The sequence below is a fragment of the Panicum hallii genome, chromosome 7 (genome assembly GCF_002211085.1).
Source record: "Panicum hallii strain FIL2 chromosome 7, PHallii_v3.1, whole genome shotgun sequence".
Lineage (NCBI taxonomy): Eukaryota > Viridiplantae > Streptophyta > Magnoliopsida > Poales > Poaceae > Panicum > Panicum hallii.
The window spans coordinates 37035311-37057665 of record NC_038048.1 but is presented as its reverse complement, the minus strand read 5'-3'; the positions used below and the strand labels follow the sequence as shown (position 1 = coordinate 37057665).

At 42.2% G+C, this 22355-nt stretch overlaps 3 protein-coding genes and 1 long non-coding RNA gene across 6 annotated transcripts; 2 read left to right on the top strand and 2 right to left on the bottom strand.

Moving 5' to 3' along the window:
• The first annotated feature begins 88 nt into the window (after window positions 1–88).
• On the top strand, window positions 89–1033 carry LOC112899085 (cell number regulator 2-like). The gene is made up of 3 exons (XM_025967420.1): window positions 89–280; window positions 359–640; window positions 821–1033. The coding sequence occupies exons 1-3, from the start codon at window positions 208–210 to the stop codon at window positions 904–906; spliced, it is 441 nt and encodes a 146-aa protein (XP_025823205.1). The 5' UTR covers window positions 89–207; the 3' UTR covers window positions 907–1033.
• A 6486-nt stretch (window positions 1034–7519) lies between these two features.
• Window positions 7520–9201, bottom strand: LOC112899343 (MADS-box transcription factor 27-like). Its single transcript, XM_025967775.1, has 6 exons — window positions 9144–9201; window positions 8302–8401; window positions 8178–8219; window positions 8011–8094; window positions 7775–7929; window positions 7520–7686 (listed from the first exon to the last, which is right to left on the bottom strand). The coding sequence occupies exons 2-6, from the start codon at window positions 8392–8394 to the stop codon at window positions 7668–7670; spliced, it is 393 nt and encodes a 130-aa protein (XP_025823560.1). The 5' UTR covers window positions 8395–8401; window positions 9144–9201; the 3' UTR covers window positions 7520–7667.
• A 64-nt stretch (window positions 9202–9265) lies between these two features.
• Window positions 9266–10941, top strand: LOC112899345. Of its 3 annotated transcripts, none has more exons than XR_003230033.1 (4): window positions 9266–9598; window positions 9689–9822; window positions 9923–10503; window positions 10671–10941. It is a non-coding gene; the product is annotated as an uncharacterized LOC112899345 (long non-coding RNA). The 3 variants fall into 3 exon arrangements; XR_003230032.1 differs by having other exon boundaries at window positions 9306–9403; window positions 9514–9822; XR_003230031.1 differs by having other exon boundaries at window positions 9266–9822.
• Window positions 10942–16520: 5579 nt separating this feature from the next.
• LOC112899344 (MADS-box transcription factor 27-like) lies at window positions 16521–18439 on the bottom strand. The gene is made up of 2 exons (XM_025967776.1): window positions 18064–18439; window positions 16521–16694 (listed from the first exon to the last, which is right to left on the bottom strand). Exons 1-2 carry the CDS (start codon window positions 18243–18245, stop codon window positions 16604–16606), a joined length of 273 nt encoding a protein of 90 aa, XP_025823561.1. The 5' UTR covers window positions 18246–18439; the 3' UTR covers window positions 16521–16603.
• Window positions 18440–22355: the final 3916 nt, after the last annotated feature.

Here is a 22355-nt window from a genome sequence, read left to right as displayed (position 1 = left end):
TTGTTCGTTCGTGGTCGTCGATCGACTCGAAGCAGCTGTTGGCCGAGCCCCGTGGTTAAATACCGCGCCCGCCACCACCACCCGATATTCGCGCGCACAGAGCAAGTAGAGCATTGATCAGCAACGCTGCCGAGCGCGAGCGGGTTCCCGTGCTTTCTCACCGAGTGCTAGCCATCAGAGAGCAAGCTAAGGCGCTCCGGCGTCGCCATGGCCAACAGCGCTCCGCCGGCCGGCGCGTGGTCCTCCGGCCTCTGCGGCTGCTTCGACGACGTCGGCGGCTGTAAGTCGATCGTCTCCTTCAACTTCAACCCAACCATTGCATGCGCTGCTCTGTTCGCTCAAGCGCTGCTCCCCGCAGGCTGCCTGACGTTCTTCTGCCCGTGCGTCACCTTCGGGAGGATCGCGGGCATCGTCGACCAGGGGCCCCCCTCCTGCTGCGCGAGCGGGGCGCTCTACCTCCTGCTGTCGGCGGCGGGGCTGGGCTGCCTCTACTCCTGCTGCTACCGCTCCAAGCTGCGGGCCCGGTACGAGCTCGCGGAGACGCCCTGCGCCGACTGCTGCGTCCACCTCTGCTGCGAGCCCTGCGCGCTCTGCCAGGAGTACCGCGAGCTCAAGGCCCGCGGCTTCGACATGTCCCTCGGTACGTTACGTAGTAACACCCGCGTGCCTTCTCGTAGCTCCGATCCTTCTCCAGGCTCGAGGTTGACGACGTCGTACGACACGGCCGCCGTCGGCTCGGTCGTGGCTTTCCGTCAGATCAGGGTTTTGACGTCTTGACGATGAGCTTATTTCTCGTTTGTTTCTCTCCTCTCGCATGCAGGATGGGAGGGGAACATGGAGAGGATGGGGAAAGCCGGCGCTGCAGCAACCGCCCCGCCCCACATGAATCCCGGGATGTCGCGTTAGCACCGCAGTGCCTACTGCCTGCGTCTGGCAGATGCAGCCTGCCAGATCTGTGCAGTGTCAAGCTTCCGATCGACTTCTATCTGTACTTCGATCTTTGTCGCGTGTTTGTTTCGACCTATGTATTCGGTGGTGTAATAATCGTTATCAGCAGTCACTATCTTACGATCGTCTATCTTCGACCTCTGAAAATGACTTGATCAGAAGAGGAGCATATAAGAAAAGGCCAAGAAGATGAAATTTGTGGCACGTCTCGTCTCCTGCATTCTGTGAAGGAAAGCAAACCTTTTCAGAGAAATAGAGAGCTCCATTCAACGGAGGAATGGAATTTCTTTGAAATTCCTTTGGAAATCTTTCGATCCAAACAGCCCTAGAACAGAAACGTTCTGCAAATGTCTTCAGTCCTCTTTCCCCTCGGCGAGAAATCCCTCCGCTTCGTCTTCCATCCGACGGACCCAGTACCACCACTGGCTGCCGAGTGAAGACCGGGTCGCCGGCAAGAGAGCAGGACGTACAGTCGCGCACGCCGGCCCACATGGCCGGTTCCGGCGACACCCCGCAAAAGGCAGCCGTGTCTCGTCGCCTCAGCTGCTCCCGATGGCGGAGGCGGAGGTACACCTGTCGGTGTGCGCGCAGCACCGCGGCAGCGCCCCCCTTAGAAAATTGCGCCGGGGCGACGTGGCCGGGCGGCGCACCGCTCGTTCCCCCATATTTTACTCCCCCAAAATCCCACCTGCTCCTTCTCCCCTCTCCCAGACCCCACCATCCCACTCTCTCTCTCTACAAGAACACCCACCCCGCCGGCCGCCGGCCCGTCCTCCCTCGTCAAATCCAAATCTGGGGTTGATTCTCTCGTGCCACCGCTCGCCGCCTGGCTCATCCCGCCGTCACCTCTCCCTTCGCCTGGATTTCACCGATTTGGCATGCCCAACTGTCTCGTGGCAGCGGGAGCCGCCCCCCTTGCTGCCTCCGCGGCTCATGCCATGCATGGCTGATCCGTTCCCTGAGATCGGGATTACAGGAGACGTGCCGTTGCTTGCCCGTTTCGCTTCTTCCCCTTGCCACACCCCTTCGCTTCGTTTTGCGTTGTTTCGGGGCTTGCCTACCCCATTCCTCTAGCTTAGGGTTTCGAGCTCAAGCAAGCTCCACGGCTCCACGCCGGCGTATCAGGTGAGACATCTATGCTTATCTTCTAATTTGCCTGCTCTCGTTCACCCTTAAGTGGTTATTGGTATTGAGTAAGTTGTGTGCGTGTGCAATTGTGCATACTTTTGCTGTCACCCGTGTTTTAAGTTAATCTAGTTGCCCCGTAGCATAAAATTACGAGCGTATTGCATTATCCACGAATTTGGTGGCTCGAAGTGAACTGGAATCAGATCTATCTGCTGATTTTTAGTTTTGTGAGGAGTTCGTCAAAGCTGAAGTTTTGTGCTGCGATATGATGTCAGGAGCTTACATTGCTATTTTTTTTGTTCGATTTCTTAACTTCCAGTGATTGTGAATGTCTCTTCACAATCGAGATGGTAGATGATTATTGTCTCTGTTTACTTCGTGTAAATGCATTGTTTTTTACAGCATGTTTTCCATTTGCAAGTGGTGGGTTATGAAATATGACCAAATTCTAGTCGTGAGAGCTTTAATATTTGTTTTGGTTTGCACTTAGTCATTCTCTCATTGTGCATAGTACTTGTAGAATACAACAATGTAACATGGTGTGTTTATATGCCACTTAAATTCAGCCGTCCCTTCTCTCCGTGGCGAATGTGAGTATGCAAAGATGTTTTGCAATTGTTTATGTGCTCATCTTGTAGAATACTTGTTTAAAAACAATATGACATGGTGTGCCCTTGTACTTGGCACTGAAATCTGCACTAGCGTCTCTCTGTGGTGTATGTGTGGCTCAACAAAGAGCAAGTGCAATTGGAACTGCACTAGCTTCACTGGATGGCTTACTTAGTGTCTGTCAGAACTGAGAAGGTTACAGTGTTCTTGTATTTGGTGCAGCGCTCAATGCATTTATTATGCAGCACCTTTAGCTACATTCATATTTGTTTGTTTGGTAGCTTTGCTTTTTTCACAGAGGTGCATGTGTAGGCATGGCAGTTCAAAAACTCATAATTTCCACCAACAGTGGATACTGCAAAAAGCGATAAGTTAATTTTCACTGAAAATATGAAGCATGTAGTCATTTGTAATGGCATGTTACATACTTACATGCTTGATGCCATAGCTCAATTTGTAAGTTTCCACTGTTATTTTCCCAGCTGCGTGACTTTCACCATAATAGGAAGTATGTTGTCAAATCACTTAAACTTTAAGGACTAACCTGTTTGCGATCATGTAGATTGGATTTATGAAAACTGATACTAGTAAGTTTGTCATGAGTAGTACTTCACATCTTATTAGGAGCTACAAGGAGATTGTTCTGAGGATTACCATCGTATATTCGTTTTGATTTTGTTTTGCATCGATGTCAATGCTTGAAATGACACGGTTTGTATCAATTGTATGTTAACCCAGCTTTGGTGGTTAATTTAATTTGTATGACCAAGTACATGTCCATACTTAAGGCTGTTGATAAGAAAACACAAAAAAGTAGGTGCTAACTGTTAAATTACAACACATATACGCTTCACCTGAAGCGCTCTGGATTTTTCTTTTGTTTTACCATGAGTAAATCATGACGTGGATGAGCAATGAGATACTACACTGGCTATCCTTCGTTTGATGATGAGAGATCTTGGTAAACATTGTTTGCACTCATGCACTGCCACACCTGTGTGTAGTGCTGTCAATGAGCTGAGCTCGAGTGAGTCTAGGTAGGGAATTCAAACTTTTCAGCCTGGTATTGACTTGTTGAGGCTCGGTTTCGGCCTGGTTGAAGCTCTCTTAAGCTTGAGCTCGGCTCATTGAAGCTTGTTAAGCATAATTACATAGGTTGATAAATAGACGTCAAAATCTGGAAAGGTGTAACCTTGATTGAGAAACTTAGAAGTTATGTGACCTGTAAAAATAGGATGGCAAGAATCACGATGCTGAGGAAAAAAAGAATAGGAAAACAATCCAGAGTATTCTAGTTATATTTAGAGGAGGGAACAAACCTCGGTTAGAGAACATCTATTTAACCCTACATAATTGCAACATCCATAACATGGCTCAGCAAGAAACTTCAACCAATAAGAATGATATTAAAAAGATGTTTCTTAGGGGCCAATGACTCCTTATGTTAACAAAATAATTGAGATGAATTGGTTTGCAGTCTAATGCAGTAGCTGTCCCTGTGATATCTGCGGGTCAGTAGAGGCCAGGGAAAAGGGAAGGGAATGCACGTGGACCAAAGTTGGAGAGATAGATCAACGAACCATAGCTGTTATGCAACAAGAACCTCATGAAGGCACTAGATTTTCAGGTCTTTGCCAGTTGGCAGTTGCGATCTTGCGATTGGGAATTGGTTACTAAGTCTGTCTATAGGCTGGGTCAGGGAAGCTGAAACTGCAATACGGGCTTTGTGCTGCGATTATTGAATTGTTGAAGAACCAAAAGGACTAGACTGGTCTGGAGTATGCACTTGAGCTCTAGCAAATAACTTGAAGGTCATCATGTCAAAGTCACAGCGCCTTAAAATCCAGAAAAAGTCACCGCGCCTTAGAATCCAAAATAAGTCACCGTGCCATGCTGTAGACTCAAGCTTGGCTCATTTTGAGCTCAAGTAGCATGTTGAGTCATAGTTTTCTTGACAGCCCTACCTGCACTCTACATCGACTAGCATGATCCTTGGAGGCTTGGAAGAGTGACATTAGGTGAACTGGGATTCTTATTTTTAGCTATGTTGCTGGATTGGACATATGGTACTGCTAGAAATCAAGTTTGATTGGATCTTTGTCACCACGCGAGGCAAACTATATTCCTTCAGTTCTACTCGATTTGTGGAGCTGAATATATCAATGCAATAAAACGCACATCCATGCTTGTAATGGATTAGTGAATTGCCTTAAAAGAAATATTCCTCAAGGAGCATGATATATTATATTCTGAAGTGCGACCTAGTTCTGTTTTCTGGCCGTTGAAGGCTCAACTCAATGTTGTCATAAGCCAATTGTATTTTGTGCATAAAAAATGGGAGAGCCAAGTGTTTTCTTTTGCCATCTCTTCCGACCAATAGTATCAGAATAGTTTCTGAAGAACAGCACCAGGGTCATAGCATTTATCTTTTGACACATCTCATTTTCTAGTTATAGAGCATGCCACTGAAAAGCACCAAACATAATTTCCCCCCACCCGATACTGAATCGGCCTTACCTACCTCTTAAGGTAAATTTCTGCTTAAGCTGTCAGTTTTGCTTTCCTTCGATTGCTGATGATGACAAGGAGGCAGCTGGATCCTTTTTTGTTTCTTGCAGTAGGTAAAGTTGATACTTACTCCCTCCGTCCCAAAATAAGTGCACTTCTAGAATTTGGGTGAAGAGATCAATGTTAGTGAGAAATTACATATATACCCCTATAAAGATGTAACCATTGCACTTTGGGAGGAGAGAGAGTAGAAAAAGACAACTAAAGTTAGATGGTCCCATTCCTAGGTGTGCACTTATTTTGGGATAAATTTTGAACTTTAGAAATGCACTTATTATGGGGCGGAGGGAGTACACAATATTTGTGTGATGCAAGGATAGTCGCCATGATCCAGTATAAACTATGGAATAGATCTTGCTGTTATAGTAGTCTGATAAGGTCAATGCTAAACCTAGGGCACTTGTCATTTCTTTCCATTTTATTTGGTTTGTAATTAGTTTTTTGTTTTGACTCAATGGAGTTGAATTTATGTTGACCTTGGATTTTGTGTTCTCTGCTGTTTTAGCATTGCACATCTGTTCGCTTGTTTTAATATCTGTTAATTGAGACCAGAAATAGTGGTGAAACCTACCAATATACTAAGTTCCTCTGGAATCTGGGACCACTGTCTCATTTTCAATTTCAGGTTTCTGCAGCAGCGCAAAAGACATATAGTTTGCAGTAATTTGTACAAACATTTTATTTTAAAGATTTTCTCTTTTGCTTGACGCCCAAGTAAATAACTCCTATTTATTGAAAGGTTTCTAAGTTTTTCTTTACGGTTTAATAGCAACTTTTAGAAAACCTTAATATAAAAAAACTCAATTAACTTTAGTGTAAAATTTAGATATGCTAAGTAAAAGACGGGTATCTGGTACTTGAAACTACTCTTTTGGGTCATATTGCACTTTGTCGCTGCTAATGGCGTTAGCAGGCACTGCTGTAAAAAAGATACTAGGCTGGAAGCTTTTAACTGACATTTTTCTCTGTCCCCTTTTCTTATAGTTGCTGCAAGTGGAGGCAGCAAGCTAGAGGCAGCAACTGCATACCTTGCAAGAAAAAATCGTAAGTTACTTGATCACTATTCCCTGTTATATACCTGAAAATTGTGTTATTATTTTTGTGTACATATATGGATTGCTTTACAAATTCATCTTAGCTGAACTCAAGATACCAAGATCTTGTCAGAGACCTCAATATTTCTGCAGTTTGCTGACATGTACATGATTTGTGTGGAGGTACTCTGCATTCATGGTACTATAAATTAACTAAAGATCCAAGTGTCTATTCAAGTCCTTAATTCTCTTTGTTAAGAGCCGATTTGTTTACATTCGTGAATGCTGTTTAGAACCGTGTGGATCGAGCTACACATGATTGGTGATTGAGTATAATTTATAAACGGTATATGCAGTCATAGACTATGGAAGTTCCTCTTTGCTGACCAGTGGACGTAAATCCTCCAATTCATTGCTGTCACCAGAGTGCAGTTTTGGACATTGACAACGTCTCATAAAAGAAACACAACTCGAGCATGAATTTTGAAATCTAATATACTTATGAAAATATACTTGTCATTTCCATATGAAAATACATATCGAGACAAATCTAGACATCATTTCCATATGTCCAATATAGATATTCTATTCAAAACAACTTCAAATTGGACTTGGTCCCCTCAACAAATAAGGGCTTGGCCTTAAATAAATAAAAAATCCAGTTTGACTATATGGCTATGCGTTCCAAAATATTTTATGTAAGAGGTATTTTTGCAGATCCAAGGTAAAAGTATTGTGCTATAGTTGTCTAGCCATCGAATTTCAGCGAGTTTAAGATCATAGACTTAGATTTCCAAGTTGTAGCAGTATTCCAAATACCTTCCTAACTGCCATATGGCAATTCGTTGCTTCCATTTATTTTCTTTGTAATTGGCTGAATGTCTGAATGTGTAACTGTTATTCTCCTTTGGAAAATTGCAAAAATGATTAGTAAACAACCATATTTATGTCAATCCTTTTTATGGTACTTGTTTATCCTAGAATGACTACATGGATAAAATGGAGTGACATTCTGGTCTTCTGGCATACACAACTTTCAATTCAAGACACTAAAGGCAGCACTTCAACTTTCCAGATACACACTTTATATCTTTTTTGTCAATAAGTCACATGGAAATCTGTAACTGTCATATGCTCATGTTGGTCGAACAAACTTGCACAATGTGTGAAATAGTTATAAGACAAACCATTTGCTGCATTCTTCAATAAAATGCATCTTATTGAGATAGATATACACTACCATTGCCAATCGTCCGTGGCATGCATACTTTATCTTTGTTGCTATGCATTTAGGTCCGTTAATAACCAATCAGTTCTGGCTGCTTTGAGTTGCAGCCTTCTAGGACAATGAGAACTTAAGCAATGTTACACTGCATGTCTTCATGGATTTAGTTGTAACCTGCAAGCTTTCAGTTAGTCATAATTGAAACTCCACTAAAGAACTAAGAACAAAGTCAATAGGTCCTATGCAGAAAAGGTAGGGTTACCCTAATTTAGGAGGCGATGGTTGCTCAACATCATTTTCTTGTGGCGGAGTATTAAGCTCAAGATGAATAGGAGTATTGGCATTATCGACAACTGCAAAATTGTATGGTGCTGTTGAATCGCGGTTGACTTCACCTGCTGCTTCTTTCTCGTAGAGCTGTTCATAGAAATGAATTGCAGTCAATCATCTGATGGGTCGTATATCCTGGGAAATTATCTTTATTGATTTATCAAATACCTTTTTGTATAATTCAACATTTTCCTGACGAATTAGGTTGACCTTTCTGTATAATTCCATATTATCTTGTTGAATGAGACTTCCCTGCAAATGAGCCAATAAAGAATCAGCTTGCTGAAATCCACTCAGACATTGTATTTCCTAGGAATAATGCAATGTTCCAGAACCTTCCGATTCAGTTCTTGAATTTCATCAACCATGAGTTGGTCCTGAAAATAATAATCTTGAACCTCAATTGTATATTTTGGATGAGGCAATCTGGTAAAAGATAAAAATGGTTAGCATGCTTACCTTTTTTGTCCGGATGCAACGTAGGCTCATTTCTAGCTGATTTTCTAGATTTTGAAGTTCCTTAACACCCAGTCCGGAAAGATCTTGTCCCATCAACTGCCTGCAGTAAAACAAATCATTTTACTTGATTGTTATGCTTTGGGTTTGACTTTATTTCAATGTAATTGATATCTATTACTTGACCTTATCACGTTTATTTTTAAGGATCCAGCTCTGAGTATGTGTGGATTAGTGTTGTTTTGGCTGGAAATAGAGCGAGTTAAAAATGAGTCATAAATCTTTACACCCTTTTACATTTCTCTTGTTTGTGAAAACTGATGTCTGCATGAACCATGGACTATCATATTGGGCCACAGGCTCTCAGCACATATCACATTCGTGAACTCAACTGTATGCTAAATTTAATCTTATCTACTGTTTTACTAATTCATACACTGAACGAATTTGGTTTTGGATGTGTTCTTGTTACCCTGCAGTCCTTGGGTTGCTCCGTCAGGACATACGGAAGATCTATATTGTGGCATATTTTATTTGGTTCTTACTAGTTTTTCCTTTACAAACTAGACTATGGGTTTTCAATTGCACATTCTATGAGGAACTGAATTTTTCTGCATGTTGAATACTGTAGCATTTATTGGTCGTATTCTACCATGTGTTTTAAACTTCTATATATTTTTTGAAACAAACATCAGAATGGATTTTCTTCCTTGAGTTGAAGCAGACATCTGTGTGTTTGTTTCTGATTTAGAATTCATGCTGACATTTCCTATATTGCTTCTTTTATGTTAATCAAAATTTCTGATTCATATATCTGTAAAACTTTCAGGGTTTTCTTGCCATACCGATGATTTTCTTGCAAGTTGTGCAGTTGTTGTCTCAAGCTTGCTGCCTCCCTTTGCCAGAACTATTGAATGTGAAAAGCACAGTTAAGTAACGCCACATTCAGAGAAGCCAAAAGGTATACCAAGTTGCTTAGCATGGTGGAACTATCAGCTGAGTAAATTGTATATTGTTATTAAGAAATAACTGAAGTACATGTGATGGCAGGCCATTATTTCAATAAAAAAAATATATACTATGCAAAATAACAAGATGGGGATTGGTAAGAAACAGCAATTGTATGAAAAGTAGTTAAGGCAAATATATATATTTTTTAACTTGGAGTTGATATTCTATTTTGAACAAATACTTAAATTAAACTATTTTTTTAAGACTATCAAGCTGGACATATATTGGCAGAAGTGCTGACGTCTCAATGGAGCTAGATCAATCCCAGAGGGTGTGAAATCCTAATGAAGTATGTGCTAGGGAGGGACATACCAGAATTACTGAACAAGTCAGGGAACAAGCTTAAGCGTGCTATTGCCAATGGTTTCATCCTTTTCAGGATTTGTTATAGGTTGTAATCTTCAAAGGTTCAATATAAAGTTATAAACTCAGGAGGATTCATGTGCCGCTCATCCTTCCGGAGTATGGATTCATGCATATATTGGATTCTGATTTTATAAGATTTTCTTAGAGGTAACTTAAACCATCTACCTGTGTTTCCCACTGCGTGTTTCATATTTTCTACCACTTCTGTGTTTCGGTGGTTTCATGTTTTTAAATGTTTGTATTCAAGATTTGAGATGAGTCGCACGTCTTTGGCTTCCTTCAGTGAAAGAGGGCTTTTCTTGGAGGGCAGCTGGCTAGGTTCAAAGGGTCCCCTGGTATCGTGTTTACTGTTCTCAGTACCAGTTTGTATCAATTGCACATTTAATTTGCAACCTGTTTCCTCTAATTTAAAAAATCCTACTGGTACAACGGCAGCACCAATTGAGCACTCCTCCAACGCAAGTTCCCTTTGCTTTTCCCTGTGTTTTCTCTCTCCATTTTAGTGATTTCACTGTGCGCCATTTGTTGATTCCATTTGATTTTGCTGGATCTGTAGATGGGGGATACAGATGGTGTTGTAGACCTTGAAATTGTGAGATCTGATGCTTAAGACAGAAGAATGACGAGCAGAACCAGGACAAAAATGCAGCGGTGAATGAGCAGGAGAAGGTCCAGGATGAGGCGAAGGAAGTGTGAGGAAGAGGAAGACTATGGCACCAAGATCTGATGTATGGGACAGCCACCACAAGATCCTTATTGGAGGCATACTGATGAAGGCCAAGTGCAAGTATTGCGGCTGTGAGCTCGACTGCCACTCAAAAAGAAATGGTACAACCTCTCTGAAATATCACTTAGGAGTATGCAAGAATAATCCTAACAGAAATCCTCATGACCTGTCACCTGGGTGTAGTAGTGTAGATACATATTTACTGCTGCTGATTTTCACCGCAATTGTATATATTTCAAAGTGTATACTATGTGTTTGTATTGACCAGGAAAATTGTGGCATGCATGAGGTGGGCAGGAATGGCTGGTTGCTACTGACTTGACGACTTCAAAACCATGTTCCATTGTTGGTCAAGCTAGCAGTCTATCAAGTATCTGTCATGGTGGTCCTTTTATTTATGCAACTGTGTTTGAGAAATTCAGACTGTATCCTTTGTGGTTTTGTGTTAGTTGTTCTGTCATTTAAGTATTCTTATTATGTGTTGTTTGAGACTATTGTTCTGTCATTTAAGTATTCTTATTATGTGTTGTTTGAGACTATTGTTCTGTCATTTAAGTATTCTTATTATGTGTTGTTTGAGACTATGTCCTTATTTGTGATGTACTGCCAATCTTGTACTTTGATGGTGTGGTGGTATGGGACAAGCTATGCCATTTGCTTATTAATGTATCTGTATCAAATTAGATGCTAATCTGTTTGTTGCCTGCTGCATTCGACCATTTGTTCAGTGGTTCTCGCATTGTTCATTTGTTTCCTGTGAGGTGAAGGTAATATGCAATATGATTAACCGATTAACTGAACCAACCGATTGCACCGAAACCGAACTTGGTCGGTTATTAGTTTCATGATAGCAAATCAGTGACCAGTTTGTGATAACCGAAATTCTTCTTCAAGGAATTATCCGAACAGAATTAACCGTTTCAATAAATTGAAGGCCTTCATTTTTAGTTTCTAGTGATGATGCTTGACTAGCTGACTAACATTTTTATCTTGCCCTCCTAGTTTGTGGCTTTGTGCTAATGAGCAGAATTACAGAGACAAAAGGGCCTTGGCACCCTGGTAAGGGATTCTTCCTTTGATAGGATGATCAGTAGCCAAAAGTTTGGGATCCCTACTCCATCTTGGCGGTAGACTTTAGTATGATTTGGTTAAATACTGTATCTCTCGACCAAAAGTCCAACTAGGTAGAGTTGTATGGTTATGGTGCTACACTAAAGTCCGACCGACTAGGAAGAGTTCTTTTGTGCTGCACCAAGGGCTCACTCTGTCACTCAGTTGTCACTAAACCTGCTGTGAGCCTGTGAGCATTTTCTTTCCTTCTCATGATGAACTCAACCGTTTAATCTAGTGCGGCCTTTCAGCTGGCCCAACCTGGGCTCTGCTTTCAACTGGGCCAACCTGGGCGCGTGATGCAAGTCCATTCCAAATGTGAATTAATGCGCATATGTTTCCCAGTTTGACACATTCTGACATTCATGCAGTCTTTTAAAGAACGATGAGCAACTTCCTTTTCTGCCTTTTGGTGGTGGCTCACGCGCGCTGGGTTTCAGCTTTAACCTACTCTATCTTGCTTGGGATTAAAAGGCTTGGTTACTGTTTGGGTTATATCTTGTATATTCAGTTGCCTAAGTTGTACCCTACTATTCTACTGTAGTACTGTCATAAGTGAAAGATCACTATGCGTATATGCAAAGCAAGGGAACAAAAAATACTAAGCAATTAACAGTAAATGTACCAAAGTTGTACCTACTAAATGACTTATTTAGCAGTTTCAACACTAACACAACTAGCACTTTTAACACTAAAATATGGGAGGACATGGAAATGAAACATAACGATTACACAACACCAAACAATTAAGCCATGTTGTATATCGGTGAAAAGATGGGTATAAGTATAATGCAAAAGAAGTGTGGTGTTTTTCTTGGGGGTATGAGAATTGCCGGTGTCCGACATGCTCCTGTATAAAGGAATCTTGCGAGTGTGGGTTTGGTGATGAATCGGGCCCGGGGCCCGGGCAATGTCACCGAAGACAGTGCGGCCGGTGTAAGCTAGATGCGCCGCCTAGTTAATAAACATATATGTACTAGCAGTGAATGGTATAGTCTTGATGTTCATCTCATCACGAAAAAGTCGGGCGCTTCCTTCACCCACCACCATCAGTATTGCCAACTACTTTGTAAAACATCTATAGAACCTCGCAATAGCATAATGGTGTTAAGTTGCTCTCGAGATAGCAGTCATAAAATCTGACAACACGCAACTAAAACATTTAGATTCATCCTGAATGTAACTCAGTTTCAGTTTGCTCTAAACCACCGGCGCGCAAAATAGGCATGGATAGCTTTATATAAGCTCACCCATGGCCAGCCCTACTCTCCACTCCTCACTCCTGTCCGTCCCCGACCTAAACATAGCCGACGCGCAACGCCACCACCACCTCCTCGGCCAGCATCGGTTCTTTTTCTATCTCTGGATCCTCATACTCGGCACCTCGTGATGCCACTACTGTTGAGCCCTCTTCCTCCTCTACCGGCACCACCATCACATCCGCTGATCCAATGCCGCTTAGGCATTCAAATCAATGCAATTTATATTACTCTGATTATAATTTCCTTTGTATTTTATGCAATTGCCAATAATGAGCGTGAACAAGGATCAAGAGGGTGAAGTTGAGATACAGAGAATCCTCACTTTTTCTTCGTTTCAGGCCCATTTGGTTCCTTGTCCATCCAGTGATTGAGGTAATTATTTGTCATTTGAATATTGTGAATATTTGTTTATTAAGTAAAATGTATCATCGTTCCTCGAACTTGACTCATAGTGTCATCTAGGTTCCCAAACTTTCAAAATGCACATTCAGATCCTCAAACTTATTAATTTATCACATAAAATCCTAATCAATATTTTTAAGTTATAAAGCGGAAGTATTTTTATTGATGTGGAACTTACATGTGGGCCCAGATTTTATTTTTGAATTTTGCACTCAACTCATATATTTTCAAAATTTCTCCAAAATTTGAAAAGTTTATGTCAGAAATTTTTATCCAATGTTTCCTCCAAAATTTATCTTTTTAATTTCTAATTTTTTTACAAATTTTTTCATACAAGACTCTGTGTATTTTACTCTTGTTTGTTTTTAGAAGGATAGTTCTTTTTTGTCTGGCAACAATAATATCGATGTCCTTACATAATTAGCATGAGGATAGGCAAGTATCAATCCCCACGGGCCAGCCATTAGCACTAGTTAGGATAAGCTAATATCTTTGCTACCCGGAATTGGAATTTAGCACCGCTAGGAATACAATAATATTATATATGCTAGCATTCAATCTGACGCTAGTATTGATAATAGATAGATGTGCCGATTTCAAAGCCGGCACAAATACTCGAACTGTTTCTGCAGCATCTCTTTAGTTGCTGGTTCGATAACCAGCAGTGATGAGGACTAGGAGGGTTACTTTCCCACCCCCCGCGTCGTCCTCCGGGGGCGGCTCAAACGGAAACCCTAGCCGCTGGCCTAGGGCCTCTCTCCTTCTTCTCCCGCCCTCGCCACCGCCCGAGCGCGCTGCGGGAAGTCTGTGCGGGCGCTAGGAAGGCTGCAGCGGGACTCTCTTCCTTTCCGCCCCGTCTTCTCTCTCCCAGCGTCAGTGGCGGTCGGCTGGACTCGGGGCGGCCGATCCAACTCTGTCCGAGCCATTTTCGGCGTTCCCTCGGCCAAATCTGGTCGCTCGGGGCATGAATCCAGAGGAGGATCGGAGGCGGTCAGCGCCATGGCCGGTCGACGGGGCGGTGGCGGGAGTGCAGGCCGTGTTGGGATGTTGAGGTGGTTGCGAGCACAATCCGTGTCGGGGCGTCAAAGCGATGGCAGGCAAGCGGGCCTTGTCGGGGCGCTGAGGCGGTGGCGACCGTGTAGGGCTCCGCGGCCGGTCGGCAGTGCAGTGACGGGCGAGCAAGCCGCGTGGGTGCGCTGCAGCCACATTAGTAGACCGCGGCCACGTTAGGGCGCCACGTGTGCGGTGGGCGGATGGCCTAGCCGCGTGTGGTGTTTCGTGGAGGTGTGGCGGTGGCGGGTGGCAAGGCTACTGGCGCTGTTGTGGCCAAGACCCCACCAGCATGGAGCCACTTTGGGGTTCCATGGCGGTGGACCTCGAGCGGCGAATACATGCAACAATGGTGCCTTTGCGGAGGTAGCAGCGTGACCGGAAGCGAGCCAATGCGCTAGTGCGCTCACTGTGCGGCGGACGCTCTTTGGGTGGTGTGGCTAACTCGTTGCTACCCCTTTTCTCGGTGTGAGGCGGGAGGTACCAGGCGAAAGCCCTACCCGGCTCTGACTGGTGCCAACCACAACGACACCTTTGGGTGCCATTTCTTCCTTGGAAGAGTCGTCGAGGTACCTCTCCTCTCAATCGGTTGGAGTCTTCGGAGGTGACCTCTGCCTAGGTCGACTAGGCGGGCGGCGGTGCCGCTCTGTGTCGTATTCCTTCTTGGAGACGCCGCCTAGGAGTCTCCAACGCCGAGTTGTGATTGCTGTGGGAAAGTTTGCTACTCTTCTTTGGCTGGGTCTTTCAGCAAGGCCTTCGCCTTCTTGGGTCTGCTTCTTGCTCATGGCGCGCGAGGCTCTTGGCAGAAGCACGTTGAGGTGAAGTCGGAGCTGCTTCGCGTGAGGTGCGATGAAGCTGAGCAATGATGACACTTGCGGTCTCTTTCTTTATTCTAGTGCAAATTGTGGGGTAAGAGCGGCGATAGGAGGCTTTGGTTGATGTTTATTGTGCAAAGTCTGAGCTGCTCAGTTCCTGTGGTGATGAGCTCGGCAACGATGACGTAGGCTTTGTCCGTATTGGTTGCTGTTGTGTTTTGTGTTAGACGTTAAGGTGGCCGCGTCTTGGGGTTTTCGCCGGTTTCCCTTCAATTAACCATACGCTTGTACGGTTTTTGGGTCCAATTTTCCTTATAAACCGGATCAATTCTATTCTTCTTAAGTGAAATGCAGGAGCTCCGTGCCCTCTTTGAAGGTTGTTAAAAAAAATGAGGGTTAGGAGTCGGCATGGATGCGGTGTAGTTTAACCTACAATTCACATGCGAAAACAGACAATTCATGTACAATATAATCCAACAATCCGTTCAAATCATCTGCAAATCTACAATCCATAAGCAGAAACAGACAACGTCCAAAATGCATCATTTTTGTCCAAATTAAAGTGCTCCTAATTTGACTGCAACCTGCAGCCAAATGAACCCACACAGTAGAGCTCAATCTATATATGTAGGGTTGACTCCATATGACATGCCTCATCATTGCCTCTGCCAAACTTTTGTGCCAACTTTGGGAATAAATTTTGACTCCTTAGGGTACTGTGGTATAATGACCTTTATTATATATCAGGGTCACAAGTTGATTACTATCTTTTTTGTCATTTAAGTGATACACTTATCATAGTATATGAAAGCAAATCGATGTTTATGCTACCTGACATCCATATGGAATTAGGTATTTACATGCAATAATGGATGAAAGGCCTCACTATATTTACTAGCGATAATAACTTTTGGGCACTTATATATGTCCAGTAGGAACTGAATTTCAGCTGAATAATTAAGTATCATTTTAACTGCTCAACCTATTAAACTGTCTGAATCATCCCAATGATTTTCGTTTTATTTGCTTGGGTGCGAGCTAGCTGCCTTATAATATGTTAGAGTTAACCAGCAAGTAAACTGATGAAAGAAGCAAAGAGAAGATGCCTTTATTGTCAGCGCATCAACTTATTTATGTCCATTACTGTTTTCATATTTTTGTATTTGCAAAAATAAGGTTGGCAATATCTATCTTTCTATACATTCGTACAGATCGACGTACATTTTATTATTTCTAGAAAGAGATACGATAGATGCATATGGATGCAGCAGCGCAACGTCCTTTCAAGTATTAGTTTAATTTCCGATATGATGGCTATACGTAGCTGCAGTCAATTTCCGATATATCTCTTGTCGCTGCATTTTCTTTCAACGAGTTGCAGCTTAATATAGTTAATTTATTACTTTTGTCATATTGACACCTCGGGATTTTGTTTGCTAAATCCTTATAATAGGAAGTATAAGAAACACACAAATCAGCAGAAAACAAATCTGGCGCTGTTGCAAATTAAAATGATGTGATGCAGTTGATCAGCATTTAGCTAATTTCCGTTGAACTCACTTCTAAAGACATACCTTAAGCTCCGTACTGGGGTTTGCCACGAGCTGCTCCTCCTCCTTTGCTCTGCCGTATCGGTCAATTACCGACTTCATGCTGCACAAAGGCAACGCCATACCAATAAGATTTTTGTGTGTAAAACTGTGAATACTAAAAAAATGTTATCATCAACATTGTAAATAGGCAGACTGTATTAACTAAGACAACACGACTTCTTTAGATAATGTTAACCATAGAAAGGGTATGAATTGTCTACGCATGAATGTCATATATATATATATATATATATATATATATATATATATGTGCACATAGATAAACACTAGAGATACATAAATATATCAATATTTTTGGTATCTACTTCTTCCGTCCCAAATTATTCCAAATTAGTAGTCGTTTTGGTTTTTCTAGGTGCTTAGTTTTTTCACCTAGATGCATAGCAAAAACCATGGATCTAGAAAAGCCAAAACGACTAATAATTTGGGACGAAGGGAATAGTATATTGGTGAGCTGAAAACCATGGACCGAATATATAAAAATATGTCTATAAATAGTTACTCCTCAGAAAAAAATCTTAAATCTAGATCTAATAGTATGGATCTCTTTATCACCACCTGAATACACTTCCACCCTCGTGGGACAGTATTCATCCTCTTCTCTCGTGTTGGTGCCATAGTCACCTAGTACTCTTAAATCTGCACTGCCGCCATGAATCTAGTCGGCATCATCGTTGTGGAACACAAACAACCAACTCCTCTAATGCTTCCAATTATGATAGAGGATGCAACTTGCCTCTCCTGTGCACATGGCAACCAAGTACCACATGCTTCGCATCCTCTCCGCTTTTTCATTTCTGATAGCCACACCGCTAGATCTACCATACACTTAGCCGCCATATCCGACAATATTGGAGTGCTTGACCTAACTCATCAATCGACCTCCTCATCCCTCCCATCTCTATGCATACATCCACCAAAAGCATGCAAGGCACCTTTCTAGATCTAAAGTCAGAACGAGCGAACCACAACCCTAATACCCCGCCTCGATAATAGGCAGTGATCACCATGGTTGGAGTACTAGTTGACTTTGAGAAAAAAAAACCAAAGGTGGGGAATTTGGGTGATTCAAGTGATATCCTTGAAAAAATTGACATATGCAAAGCATATCAAATCTGAAAAGATGGGAAATCAAAATCTGAAAAGCTATTCTGAACCTGAAATTAAGAGGTCCATATAAACCACTGTAAAATTATTCTTGCCAAACTCTGGGTATGGCCACTGGCCAGCAGCGGCTGCAAACTTACATATGTGGTAGCTCGAGGAACTCTATTTGATTTAAGTTTTCCAGAAAGAATGAAACTTGACGAGCAAAAACCACACACACACATACCTCTCGAGCTAATTAAGCAGGCCGAAATACAGGCAAATGAAACGCTACGCAAGAATTCCATGGAATCAGTTATAACCTGGTGCTGGCGTATTCGTAGAGGCGCCCGGTGCTGGAGAAGATGACCAGTCCGACCTCCGCGTCGCAGAGGATGGCGAGCTCCCTTGCCTTCTTGAAGATCCCGTTCCGCCGTTTGGAGAACGTCACCTGCCGGCTCGTGGAGTTGTCAATCCGGCGGATGACTATCTTGCCCCGCCCCATCCTCAAGCTCTGGCCGATCTTGCAGGCACGCAAGGGTAGTAATGGAGAGAGAGAGAGAGAGAGAGAGAGAGAGAGAAGAGAGAGAGAGAGAGAGAGAGAGAGAGAGAGATGGGAAGAACCCAGCCTGCCGGAGCTCTGGAAGGAGAGGGCTCCCAGCTTGTTTCCCAGATAGGCGAATTATTGGAGGGGCAGAGGGGAAGAAGACGACGAGAGAGAGATTAGTCCTTTGCTGGTGGCTTTGCAAGTTGGGTTTCCTTTAGTTGCTTTCCTTCCTTTATTTAGCAAGGAAACCAAGGAGGCGAGATTTCCCTCCCCATTGGCTAGGGTCGCCAGGATGGGCTAATTTATTGGGAATGCTAAATTAATGGTGGTAACCATGGGGCTTGGTAGCTTCTGGAAAGAAAGGCAGGATGCCTGAAATTGGTTGCGCGCACAAAAAGTTTAAAGCAAACGCGCATTGCCAAATGCACCCATATGTTATGCTGTGCCTAAACGTCACCTCAGCATCTATACACATCTTTCTCAAGTTGCAACCCTCTCGATCTCAACACCTTTGTTTTCCTACTAATAATACCTTTAGCATTTGTAGTATAAGCAATGTGATGTGCGCACTCGTGGGTGTCTGGGTGTGGAGGTGTGTGCGTGTATAACGGTGCGTGCACACTTGCATCATATAATCGTACAAATTAAGAAAAAAGCATTAGGATATATATATATATATATATGTGTATGTATGCACAGCCATACACTGAGGTTCTGAAATTTTCGCCACAGCACCACTATTACAGATCTCCCGACATCCTTTTTTAAAGCTACATTACTTCTACACTTCCAACCTATCAAAAAAAAAAAGCACAAACGTATCATTCGCAGTCGTTGTACCTTATGTGGAAGTAGAATTTCTTATCTCTGTCTCGAAAAATAATTTGAACTTTCCTCTGACCAATATATACAGCTGGCCACTAGCACCAGGGATGAACTAATAGTATCTGTCCAACACTGGATCGATGCACAGGTTCATATTGAATTCATGTATACCTGCAGCATCTCACACAAGTACCATCTTCAACAATACAATAGACAGCCCAAATAATTACAATCGGTACTAAATTAAGACGTACATATGAAAATTGTTGCGCTAGTCACACGGTGCCTATTATGTTGCAAGAGGTTCGTACTAATCACATGAACCTAGCTAACAAAATGCCGCCATGGGGCATCACATCGCCCAAATGATCAGCTGAGTTTCACTCCAGTGGATACACACCGGAGAAAGCGATAAAATGATCATTTTTAAGACTAGCCACCTCATTCAAAGGCTATATATTATATTCACGCTTCTTGTCTGTGTAAGTGTATATGAGAGCTACCTGATCAGGCAACCAAATGCGAGTGTGAGTGATAGATAGATTGTGAGACAAAGAGTTAGATTACTTAGTAAAGTAGTGTACGTAGAGAAGTACAGAAAGAGTACTTGTCCTTCTGGTTATTGAGAGATCCTTTCTGGACATAAGAAGACAAGTACAGAGGGTATAAGGTAGGAAATAATCTATCATAACCACTTAAATTAAAGTAAGTATGATGATTTTTGCATTCTTTTCCACCATAAGGTTTCATAAACAATGGAGAAACAAAGGCTCGTCAAAGGGTAGGTACAGGACAGAAAGCTTGAAAAAGTTTCTCCTCAGGACGTTGTCGAGCAACTTTTCAAACACTGATTTCTCAAAGTTCCTTCTACAAGAACGTTATGCGAATTTCAACAGCAGGTTAGCAGGTTCGCTTCCTTATTTGCTCCAACTTGCTTTGTCTTTAGGGTCCTTATCCTCTCATGCAAAGTTTTTAAAAGGGCTAAAAATATTATACTTCTACCCAGGCTACAATTTGATTTTCTAGGTCTATGGAAGTGTTAGTTTGTGGTTGATGTTATTCATGTATTATGGTTTTCCGTGGAATATATGTGACTCTGATACCCTGATTATATGCAGTAACCCCAAAACGAAGTGAATGAATCTCATAGAGAAAAGCCTACATGATGGCATGAAGCACGCAGGAACCATTTCAAGAAGACAAGATTTTGCGATGCTAACTGCAAGTTTTTAAAGACAACTCCAAAAACAAAAATGATTATCTTAAAATTCTACCCCGCCCTTCAGGATCGGACTCTCTAGTGTTCTTATCTTATATGAGAATCTAGTGCTAAAAGATAGCTGCCCTAGTCCTCTTTGTGCTCCTGATTATCCCATCCAGACCGTGGATGAGACCTTTGTATTCTGAATTGATTTTATTGGTGCTCATAACCACATAGAGCTAGGAATCATAATGGCATCTATCTTTTGTGTCTTAGGTCCCATTTGGATAAGTGCTAATGGGCGAAAGTGCTAAACTTTAGCACCAGCTCATCCAAATAGGAGTGCTAATAGGGTGGTGTAAACTTTAGTCAAGACTTAAAAACTTTAGTATGTACATAAGTGCTAATATGTGCTAAAGTTTAGCACTTAACTTTAGCTCCTCCAAACAGACCCTTATAGTCTGAATAGGTTTACAGTCATAATAATTTACAATAATTTAGTCAGCAAAGGTAACTGGAGAAAAATCCCTCATTATGCCAAATAGAGTCCAAGCATCATGCTCATATTTCCTTGAACATCCATATTTTTACATTGCTATTGTGTTTTGAAGAACATACATTAACTCGTTCTCTACAGATAACAACCTGATCGATATCTTGTTCCTTCTGCACATTTGCTCCTCATTCTTCACTGTGGATGTGAAGCTGTATGTGCCAGACTTGATCAATTGATGTTTTAAGGATACTTCACACTTTCTAGCTCTTGGCTAACAGCAAGTTTTGATTTACATAGAAAATAATTAAAATATTGTGTTGATCTTTAGACGTGTATGTGAGCATTTATGCTGTGTTTTGCAAAAAATATTATATAAAGCTCTACCAAGTACAACTCATAATGGTAGATGGGGTACTGACTGCTTGGTTACTTGATATATTATCAATGGATTGACTGATCGAGGACAAGTGGTCTAACCGTAGAGAAGCACTAGGTCCGTCTTTTTTGCGTAAAGGCTTTACAAGTTTTTGCAGGACAAAAGAAGCTGCGCGTACGGCTACTAATTAGCATGAGACTGCACACGTGAGCGCGCCGCCGCCTGAGTGAGACCTGTCGCGTGAGCCAATACAGGCATGGTTTTTGCAGCCCAAGCTTGGTGCTCATCGATCCTGCTTCACAAACCTGAGTCAGGTTTGGACTGTCTGCTTGTGAGAAGAGCTCGAGCATAGGTTCTATATACCTTAACTAGCTTCGATGAACCAAAGGTTTTGTGCCGGTTGAGCGTTCACAAATAGAATATAAATTCTCTAAAAATATTAGAAAATAAATAAGCCAGCGCCATTTGTAGAATATATTTTGTTGTTTGGTAGTGTAATAGAGTGAGATTACGTGGTTATAACAGACTAAAACTAGCACAAACCATTCTCACAAAAATTTGAGCATTCTAAATCAGTTGTTGTAGTCTAACCATATATAACTACTCGTATAGCATTGTTATTCATAGTTCATCGTAACCCATAATGCATATGGTTTTAGGTGCAGGAGGAACTCGAGAGCGAGTAGTTGGTGAATTGTGCGGGACAGTCTCTAGGGTAAGTGGCAAGTAGGCGATAGTTTGGATCTGGCCAGACAACAGTTTACTCAACAAAGCGAGGGAACAATGCGGCGGGCTAAGAAAAATGGTGGAGTTTGTTTGAGAAAGCACACAATCCGTGTGCTTGGTGTTGATTGGTGGAGGGCTGCGGATATGTGGATCGATGACGTGGCATGGTGCATTAGTAGATAAATTCCTTTCATGATAGATGAAGACCGGGCATAGTATTTTATTTTCAAATTATATGTAAAATTTTAAAATGCGGGTTTATTGGAACATACAATAATTTTTTTCATAAAACTATATGACGTTCAATATGGCTTTGGTAGTTCTCTATAGCAATAATTGCTTTTGAGGTAAGCATCAATGAAATGATCGTTCTAACAGGCGTGTTCTGATAAGTTCTAGAACCGCTAGACTAAATGGATCGCATCCGATGCAATATGGGACCCA